The sequence below is a fragment of the Ursus maritimus genome, unplaced genomic scaffold, assembly GCF_017311325.1.
Source record: "Ursus maritimus isolate PB19 unplaced genomic scaffold, ASM1731132v1 scaffold_25, whole genome shotgun sequence".
Taxonomy (NCBI): domain Eukaryota; kingdom Metazoa; phylum Chordata; class Mammalia; order Carnivora; family Ursidae; genus Ursus; species Ursus maritimus.
Window position 1 is genome coordinate 9,176,686 of NW_024425008.1, and position 10,274 is coordinate 9,186,959.

The 10,274-nt window shown below is 53.3% G+C and overlaps 1 protein-coding gene across 1 annotated transcript; it reads left to right on the top strand.

Moving 5' to 3' along the window:
- The first annotated feature begins 2,575 nt into the window (after positions 1 to 2,575).
- On the top strand, positions 2,576 to 9,297 carry SERPINA12 (serpin family A member 12). The gene is made up of 4 exons (XM_008702513.2): positions 2,576 to 3,209; positions 4,862 to 5,132; positions 7,885 to 8,032; positions 9,106 to 9,297. The coding sequence occupies exons 1-4, from the start codon at positions 2,576 to 2,578 to the stop codon at positions 9,295 to 9,297; spliced, it is 1,245 nt and encodes a 414-aa protein (XP_008700735.2).
- The last annotated feature ends 977 nt before the right edge of the window (positions 9,298 to 10,274 follow it).

Below are 10,274 nucleotides of genomic sequence, written 5' to 3' on the forward strand. Positions count from 1 at the left end.
AACACCCAGTGCTCATCCCAACAAACGAAGCTTCTATTTTTAAACCAGGCCGACTTTGTAAACAGTCCAGCCCACTAATCTCGGAGATGGAATCCTTTCCATTTTAAATTTTCTTTCGTTTATCTGAAACATCCTCAGGGCCTTTATGAATCTTACCTTCTCTAACCTAGCTTCAGACAGCCCCCAGAGCCCTCGTCCATCACCAGCTATGTTTCATGTTTACCAGAATCTATAGCATTAGGAGTGGAAGGTGTTGAGAGATCACCTAAGCTCAGAGAGGGGGCGTCCTCCTCAAGCATCACACAGCAGAGGGGCGTGTGAGATCAGAGCCCGGAGTCCTCACTGCTCGGTAATCCTGGGATTTTTTTATACAGACTCGTATTTGTTAGGGTGCTTTTGGCCTCGAGTAGCTGACTCCGTAACTCCCACTAGCACCCTGGAAGTCTAGAGGCAGGGTGGGCTCCGGGTTCGCCTAATCTGTGGCCCCAGCTCTGATTTCTCTGCAAAGCCCTGCATGCATCCACACCTTCCTGCCCAGGACATCCAGAGAAAGAGAGAGGGCAGCACCCCAATATGCCAACAAAGAGCCCTGAAATTCACCTTCCTTGGATCACTGAGGTCATGTGCCCCTCCCTGACCAGCTCTCAGGGCTGAAACTCACTATGACCTGGTTGGATCGGGCCCAACCCCCGAACCACCCCCAGTCAGGGCCCCCTTGGAGCTGGGGAGGGGGCCCTGCCCCTGAGGCACATGGGCTGTCTAAGGAGGAGGAAACACCTGGAAAAATAAAGTTCTACGAAGCAACGGGTAGGATCCACTAGAATTTTCAAACCCTGGGTCAGAGCCTCTTTGAAGACCCGGTCCGCTGTGCTGAGGGCTGTGTCCACAGGACCTGGCATCAAGGGTTTGAGGGCACGAAGAACTTGGGGATTTGGGGCACTCCCAGGCGCAGGTCCTACGCAGGTGTTCATTCATCCTCTCATTCGGTCAGCTGGAAGGGACCTACTCAGGGCCGGGCAGCAGGGATTTAGCGGCGTGGACCCTGTTGGTGCCGGGCCCCGTTCCTCCTGGCTGGCGGTGATGTGATGGTTAGTTGCTAACAGCTCCCAGCTTCCCACCTGGATCCAGAAAACTGCCTTTGGTGGGTAGGAGCTAACTGACCCGGGGAAGCTCTACCCCAGGCCCTGCCTCCTGGGGGCGGACCATAGCCACTGACCGCTGTCCAAAAGGCCTGCGGCCTCGTCTCACAGGGTCAGTGCTGCCGTGCGGTTGATGCGCCAAAGCCGTCTCCCGCGGATCAGGCCAAGTCTCTATATTACGTGGGGCCACATCCTTGCTCAGGTCCTGCCCTTTCTGTCCTGCTTCCCTCACCTCCTGAATCCTCATCACCAGCTCCGCTTCTCAGGAACCCGATCTAAGACAATCATGAATAGGCTCTACTGTTGAGGATTGCACTAGTTCCTGGGGATTGCGGATAAACGGAGATGCAAATTAGAGGAGAATACCGAGTTATAGCGAAGGATCAAGCGAAGAAATCTGCTTTCATTTGACCCATAAATTGGCGTAAAAATCATCGACAGTACCATGTTCAACTAGAGAAATCAACACGCTTCTTAGAATATCTTACTTTTGGCAGCTCTCTGTAGCCTTAGGGCCAGAAATGAAGGGAAAACGGAAAATGAAACTTTTGTCGCCCCCAAAACTCAGTCTTGTTGGGAGATACTGAGCTGAGACGGGGTGAAAGGAGCGGCAGTCCTGGAGCCAGGCTTGTCTTTTCCTCTCTCTAACACTGCCTCTCTTTCCTGCAAAAGGTGTAGGGAAAGAGGCTTATTAGAGACCTGGGTTTTCCTGGGGTGGGTATCCACCACTTACAGACCATGTGATCTTAGACAAAGGGCTCTATTTCTGCAAATTAGTCAGGATTCTTTGGGTTGTAAGGAAAAAAGTTCAACTCAAACCAGCCAACCCTCAAAGGGAAATGTACTGGCTCTTATAACTTGGAGAAACAGAAGGATGTGAGCTTCAGGTGAAGCTTGATCCAGGGACTCCAAAGATGTCACCAAGTATGTCTCCCCATTTCTCTCTTTCCATCTTTCTCTTCTGTCCTTCTCTATGTGGGAGCCATAACCACATTTGGTTCTAGGAGTATATCATCAAGCCAGACACCCCAGAGTTAAGAGTCCTGTGCATTCTCAGGGAAAGACACTGACTGATCTGATTCTGGGCACTCTCATTCCATAACCAATCGGTGTGGCAGTGGATGGAGTATTCTGGTGGCCTAGCCCCAGTCACATGCCCACGCTATGGGACATTCTTACTATGATCCAGTGGAGTGGAGGGAGCAGTTCCTCAAATCACCTTCTACACTCAGCCTTCTCATTGATGAAATTGGGGACAACCAACAAACATAAATGTTAAAATGGATGCCAAGACATTTACGTCTATCACATGCTAGTCACTGAGTTTCTGCCCTCATCTGGTCTTCCTCGTGGGTGATAAAGGGGCAATGGGCTTGTTTTGTTCTTTTTTCTGCTAACCTCAAGTCTACTATTCAACAGGACAATCTCCAAGGAAAATGAACCGCATGCTGGGCCTGGGCCTACTTTTGGCTGGCCTTCTCACTGTGGAAGGTCTTCTGAAGTCCAACTTCCCTCCGAAGTATCTTGGACCTGCAAGCCAGATCCAGTCATGGAAGGGACGGAGGGCAGCCGAGGAGCTGACAAAGCGAAACACGGACTTCAGCTGCAAGCTTTATAGGAAGCTGGCCTCCAATAGCCCCAACAAGAACGTCTTCTTCTCACCCTTGAGCATCTCCACAGCCTTCTCCATGCTGTCTCTGGGGGCCCAGGACTCCACCCTGGATGAGATCAAGAGAGGCTTCAACTTCAGGAATATGCCGGAGAGACAACTTCATGAGGGCTTTCATTACCTCATCTACAGGATGAATCAGGGGAGCCAGGACCTCGAGCTGGACCTGAAGAACACCTTGTTCATTGACCGGAAGCTGCAGCCACAGAAGCAGTTTCTGAAAGATGTCAAGAACCTGTACAATGCGGACACCGTCCCCACCAACTTCCAGAACTTGGAGGATACTCGGAAGCGGATCAATGACTATGTCAGTCAGAAAACCCGGGGGAAAATCCATAACCTGATCAAGAACATCACCCCTGGCACCGTGATGCTTCTTACAAATTGTATTTTCTTCCGAGGTAAGGCGTGGGGCGTGCTGGTATGGGAGGGACAGGATTTCCAGTAGTCTTGGATGAAAGACCTGGTGGGCCACGTGCTTGCTCTGCGACCTTGAAATCATATATAATTAATCTTTCAGAACCCCACTTGTCCTATCTGCCAAATGAGTGCCTTTATACGTAACTCATAGGGCAGTTGTTGGGAACCAAAGTAAAAATGCCTGAGAAATGAAGTTGGGGAAGTCTGCATCATTCCCTATATGCCTCTTCATTATTTCTGATTATCCCAGCACAACGTTGGTGTGGAGGTTGGAGAGACATTTCCCCCATTTCTTAGATGAGGGAAGTGCAACACGGAGAGAGGTTAATGGGCTTAGAGTTACAAAGCCAGGACTAGAACTCACTTCTCTTGACCCACAGACCGTGCACTTTCTGTCACCCCAAGTAGACACCCGGGACGGTGATTGTGCTGATGGCGGTGCTGACGTTCACTTTGGTGGGTGCCTTGCTCTCCTTGCCACCTTCTGCAGATTCCGCAAGTCTGAGGGGGCGAGACTAAAAAAGAAGATGGAAAACTATTCCCCAATCCGAGCTTCATGCCTCCCTCACCACCACGCACACCCATTCACCTGCCACATGCACACACAAAGGTTGGCCAGCGCGGGTGAGACTCCGAGGCCAACAGCCCTCAGGTCAGGCAAGATCACTGCTGGGCCGTCAGGGACATGGTCCTGAATACGGAAGTTCAGCTCTCCCCGAATCCACAGTGAGACTGATGGCATAGAAGAAAAGAGCAGAGAGAGAGGAGAATCTGGAATTTTCCAAAGTCCCCAGATCACCTAGAGCGTGAAAGCAACGGCAGCAGTGGTGCTGACGGTGACTGGCTGTGCAAGACACGCACTGTGCAAGATCACTGGGCTGCGTGGCCTTTCCCACCCAGCCCCACAGCAGCCCTATGAGGCACCGGTCAAAACCGTCCTTCTTCAGACAAGGACCCTGAAGTCCAGAGAGGTTAAGACCCTCGTCTAAGGTCATCCCTCCAGAACAGGGAAGCCAGACTTGAATTCAGGGACTTGGTCCTCAGGGCCCCCCTACTGGGGGCTCTGAGGTTGGCTCATGTGAAAAGATCCAGGTCCAAGTTTATGCCCGCTGGCATCACAGCGTTCTCAGGGTCAGAAAGGAGGGGTGCGAACAGCCAGCGTCAAGTGTTTGCTGCTCTCCAGCAGGTTCCCAAGAGCAGCCTGTTCCAGTGGTTTTCTCATCCCTACATGAGAGCCGCTACTCCAGGACTGACTTGAAATAGAGTATTTTTTGTTCGCATCAGAACCAAATAACTTCCACTAAGTATCACCCAGCTACTCTGCTGGAACACAGTCCACGGGCTGTCTCGGCCTCAGCAGCACCTGGGCCTCAGGCAGTCCACGGCTCCCCTCTCAGCTCAGCAATCGTGGTGGTGGCTTCTGTGGGAGCTGACCATCTGACCCACGCCCATCTTACCAGGAGTTTCCAGGGCATGGCACAAAGAGCATGGATTCCTGGAGACCTGCCCTGACATCCCAGAGGACCCAAATCCCCTCCTTGAATCCGTGTGGACAGAGACCAGAGTTAGCTGGGTCCACTCAGCTCTTCCCTCTCAGGACACTCATGCCGCTTTGTTCTTCTTCAATCCTAAGCCAGGTGGCAACATGAATTCGATCCAAAAGCAACTAAGGAGGAACACTTCATTCTGGATGGAAACAAGCGAGTGAAGGTGCCCATGATGTTCCGTGGGGGAATGTACGATGCTGGCTACGATAATCAGCTCTCCTGCACTATCCTGGAAATGCCCTACCAGGGCACCATCGCTGCCACCTTCATCCTTCCTGACGAGGGCAAGATGAAGACTGTGGAGGAGGCCTTGAAGATGGACACTCTTGACCGATGGAAGAAATTAATCACGCGAAGGTACGAGGGTGCCCGGCATCGGCAGCTGCTCCCTTCTTCCTGCTGTCCCTTCCACTCTTTGCTTCTTCTAGCCCTGACGTATTGAGCTCTGACCCTGTGGCCAAGTCCCATTCTGGGCTCCGTGATGAATTTATATTTTGGCAGGAAGTAGACCAGAAAACAAGTCATAGGAATAGAGTGAAACACTTGCTCTTAGAGGAAGAGGCTTAGATCATGAGAGTGGAGGGGACGGAGCAACACTGTGGTGTGCAGGGGACGTGGAGGGGGCTCCGCGGAGCAGGTGGCATCTGAGCTAAGCCTTCAAGGCTGAACAGTGGCGTGTGTGGACAGGAGAGGAGGGGTGGAGACCCAGGCAGAGAGGAGCCACAGGGCAAACATGGGCTGTCAAAGGGAGCTATTTATTGTACACAGAATCCTGTTCACAACTGTAATGTCACAACCAAACCAGTGAAGTGTGTCCCAAATAAGTTATACTAATCATAGTGGAAGGACTGAAGTGAATCAATATTAAAAAAAAAAAACAGCAAAAAACATAAAATTAGAACAGATCGAAGATGAGCCAACAAAATTCTTCTCAGCACTTGCTTACCAGTCAATTTTTCTCGAGAGGAGTCAGGGCTGGCGACTCGGGCAGGAGCAATGTCAGGATGGCCTCCCCCTTGCTCTGTACACTCTCTCTTCCACCTTGTCCTCACCCTTGTTCTCCACCTGACAGGTCTTTACTGGGAGCCTCTGTCATGGCTGACACGCTGTTGGGAGGCGAGGAGGGTTCTAGGGGAGGTGGATAGGATGCTGGGATGGAGCTGGGCTGCCGTGGGGGCTCTTGCACATGAAACACACGCTTGAGGGGACTGCAGAACACATCTTGGATATCTCAATTGAGCCAAAAGCTCCATAAAAGAGAAATTCCAGATCTGAATGCTTCCGATAAAGTCGCTGTACTGGGGGGATGGGGAGAAGCAGGGGGCTAAATGGTAGGTCATCCCAAGAGGGCTGCTAGGCTTGGGGGCTGCACAGCACCCTCTGATCCTCCCTGCCAAAAACCAGGCCATGCAGGGGGTGGCCGAGTCTGGCCCCTGAAATGGGAGGAAGCGTCTGGGTTCCAAACTTAGCTGAGACCCAGTTTTCTCATCTATGACGTGGCCATGAATGCCGGCCTCATAGGACCCTTGAGAGGATCGAATGTGCCCTAGCAAAGCATGACCCCACCGAGGACACTCACAACTGGGAGGTTCTCCATCCTTCCCCTTCCAACTGATTCAAGAGGCAGAGCTCCAAGGTTCTCAGAAGACCGTCTGAAGCTTAGGTTGACTGAGTGACAGGTGTCCTGTAGATCCGGTCCTCCTACCTGCAAGGTGGACCCCCGGAATGGCAGCCCATTTGTTGAAGATAAAGGCACACCTCTCTTTGAACGTGGGGATCCTGCCGAGTAGACTGACGATTTCCAGCTTGTGCCCTACAGTTTCCAAGCTCACAGAGGTGTCTTGGTGAGTGAGGGGTATGGAAGGTGAGGGAAAAGAGGGCTCCACGCCCTCCACCCCCACTTTATCCAGAAGTCCGGGCTTCATGCCATGTGGGCTCCGTAAGATCACATTTCCCTTAGTATTCAAGTGATGATGACTTGAGACCCTGCAGGTGGATTAGGGGGACACAGCACCCACATCTCCAAGTTACTCCTGCCAATTTCCCACGGGGTGCAGCCCTGGGGCCGGCAATTGGTGCTTCACGTTGCCTGTGCGAAGCCCCTCTGCAGCCCTCAGGCCGAGACTACCACAGGACCGCCGCTAGCTGCCCACAGATGTTTCCAGAAGACTGTCGCCGTCTTCGTGGTTTTGGGACAGGGGCCCACGCTCCTCCCTTGGCCCCACCCAAGTGTGAGATAGGCCCTTTGAGATTTCCTGCAGGCCAGCTCAGGCCTTACTGGAGGTCTGGGTTTCATAGAACCACAGTTCTTTGCAGAGGCCCAGGGATACATATGTGCGTGGAAGTGGTTTCTTGTGCCGGCTAAGCAAGAACATGTCCGACCACTGTTCAAAAACCCTACCGTTGCTCCTCATTTCACTCCGAAGAAATGACCCAGCTTGCCCGATGCCTTTGCCTCCTTCCGAGTTTCTCAAATCTTCTCTGTGCCCCAGCATTCCTGATTCCCCCAAGCTGATCTGTATTTTTCGCCACCGCACGCACAGTCTTCTTCTTCACAGACTGCCAGTCTATGCATCGATGATCGGGGGCTGCTTTTCGTTGTGTGGACTTTCTTGTCCGTCTTCCCTGCTAGAGCCCACGCTCAAGGGCACGGGTTTCCCCTCTTCTGCTCACACACGCATCTAGGCATCTGCTTCGTATATAGAGGCACTTCATTTGTTGAGCCAATGAATGAGTGGAAAGGGAAGTCTGAGAGTCCTTGGGCCTCTGGCCGGTGTTTAAAGCCATGAGCTTGACTGAGGTTCCTCTGGAGGGAGGAAAGATGGAAGAGAAGACGCCCGAGGGGTGAGGCTTGGAGCCTCGCAGACAGTACGGGTGGGTGATGAGATGGTTCTGGCGAAGGGTAAGTGAGGGAGTAGCCAGCAAAGGAGGGGCAGCTGGGCCTGGGTTGGAATGCTTCAAGGTGGAAAAAGGGGATCTGCTCCCCGAGAGCTGTCTCTTGGGTCAAGCTGGGGCTTGGAAGACCAATGTCTCATTCATCACCTCCCCTGCGGCCTGGCCAGGAAAGCAAGGAGACCCCGGTGCTCACCTGTCACTTGCATCTCCCCAGGGTCGTAGACGTGTCCCTGCCCAGGTTCTCCATCACGGGTAACTATGACCTGAAGAGGATGCTCTCCCACCTGGGTGTCACCAAAATCTTTGAGGAGCATGGTGACCTCACCCGGATCGCCCCTCATCGAAGCCTGAAAGTGGGTGAGGTAAGCCTGCCTGGCCTGGGACGCCTCCCCTCCCCCTCCCGCCTTCCCCTCCCTACCCTTCACGCAGCCCTGGAGCCACTCTGGGCCACTGTCCCAGCAGCCAGGTGAAATTCAAATTTAACGGTCCATCCCGTATTTCATCTGGCAACCCTACTTTTAGGTGAAAAGGGCATTGGGGGTGGGGAGATTGCAAGGAGCAGAGATCGGTGTGGGGAGCATCTTCCAGTAGGGGTAGCAGCGCAGCTAGAGGCTGAGCTGCTGGAGAGCTTGGCATCATGGGCGGTGGGGATTGGCGGGTGCTAGGTGGGAAGTTCGAGCCAATCTGGGAGAGATCCCAGTTGCCTAGCTGAGGCGATAGTAGGCACTGGTTCAGATTTATTTTCCAATTTGCAAGAGGAAGAAAGACAAGTTAGTAGAATTTTCTCCCTTTTAACATAGACTTCCCATAAATAGTCAGGACCAGCTACCTCTTTCCTGGGGGCCTTTACGCAGTTTCACGGCTCATTTCTTTTCTGCAGTTAGCTGTGCCCGTGGCTGTGATTCTATGTGTCGATAATGGCTACGTGGTGCCCCGCTAGGAAAAGTGTTAGGATTTTGTAGAATGGAATGAAGTGCATCAGTAGGCGCAGAAGCCCGTCCGTGTCCCAGGGTGGGTGCCCTGGGGTGGATCTGGGGTTTTGGTCATCTCTGACAACCCACCCCTGGAATCTGGCTCCTTCCTCACCATCCCCCAAGAAACTAAGAGGAGCGTGGGCAGGAATGGAGGCTTCCTGGTGGGGACGTCGCCACGTCCCTTCCATCTAGCTAAGGTTCCGCAGACTCTTTCTGCCGTTATCCTGCTCGGCACGTCCCTGTAATTCATGGAAGGATAGCGAACCCCGCTCCAGCCTCCCTGCTGCGTCTGCTTGTCCTGAATGCTTCCAGCAGTAGAGTGAGGAGCCCGGGGCGGCCAGCACCAGCCAGGTTACTGCTGTGCTGGGCCACCCTGGCTGAGACCTCTCCCTCTCTGGGCCTCTTGCTGTCCTTGGCCCAGAGTGGCTTGGCAACACTGATCTGGTTCCTGATTCCCGCAGGCGGTGCACGAGGCGGTGCTGAAGATGGATGAGAAGGGCACAGAGGGTGCAGCCGGCTCCGGAGCCCAGACGCTGCCCATGGAGACGCCGCTCTCCATCAAGCTGAACAAACCCTTTCTGGTGCTTATTAGGGATAGCGTCGTGTCCACCATAATCTTCTTGGGAAAAATTGTTAATCCTACTGGGGAATAAGGGGGCGTTCCAGCTCACTGCAGGCCCCAGCGGCAGCCTGGGGCTGAAAATGTTTCATCTGCCTGAAACTGGGATCCCAGGACCTTCTAATCTAATCCCACGCCTTCATGAGCTCCCAAGACCACCATCCAAACAGGCAGAGCGCTGGCTCTGGGGGCTCCTGTTCACCAACCCCTCAGTCTTCCCTCAGCCCCCTCCCTGCCCGTTCCAGCGTCACTGGGCTTAGATGCCCCACCCCCACCCACTTACTTGGCTGGCTGTGATCTTCTCTCCCCGGAGAGGCAGAGGGGCTTTGTGATTTAATAAACACCCCCTCAGTTCCGCTGGCTGTTGGTGGATAATTTGGGGAAGCTGTGAGACAGGGCAAGTACCTGGGCTTTGGAGTGAGAGAGACCTGGGTTCAAATCTTAGTAACCAAGTGTCCTTGGGAAAGCCACATACCTCTTGGAAACCTTTATTTCTGTATTCCTGAAAGGAGGACAGGGATACTCCCCTCAGGGGCTCTGAAGAAACTAGCAGGCTGCTTTAGAAAAGTTAGTTCCGCTTGGGGAGCCCTTAGCCTTGGGTCTTTGGTATGTGAGCTACAAAGTTATGTCCCCCACAGGGTCCACATGGGAGTTCTGGGCTCAGCCAGGCCTCCAGACAGATGGCAAAGCGGAGGTGAGGCTGGTTTGGCATTAGAGGGAGGGAGCCTGGAGTAGCAGCAGCTAGGATTCATTGCCAGGTTTGTCTGATTCCAGAGTCCATAAAGAAGAGTCTGGGGTTTGGACCTGTTAGCAAGCTCAGCAAAGAGTGAATGGGGTCCCGGCACCTGCTCTGGATAACGTGGCCCTGCAGGGTCTGTCCATGACCACTAGGGGGCACCCAGATTAGGACGCGGGAGCTCTCATGTTTCCAGCAGCTGACTCCTTTGGCTTCTGCAGTGAATTCCCGCGCTGCCCGGAGTGTTTGAGAGGAGGGGATCCTGACTGGCGTGG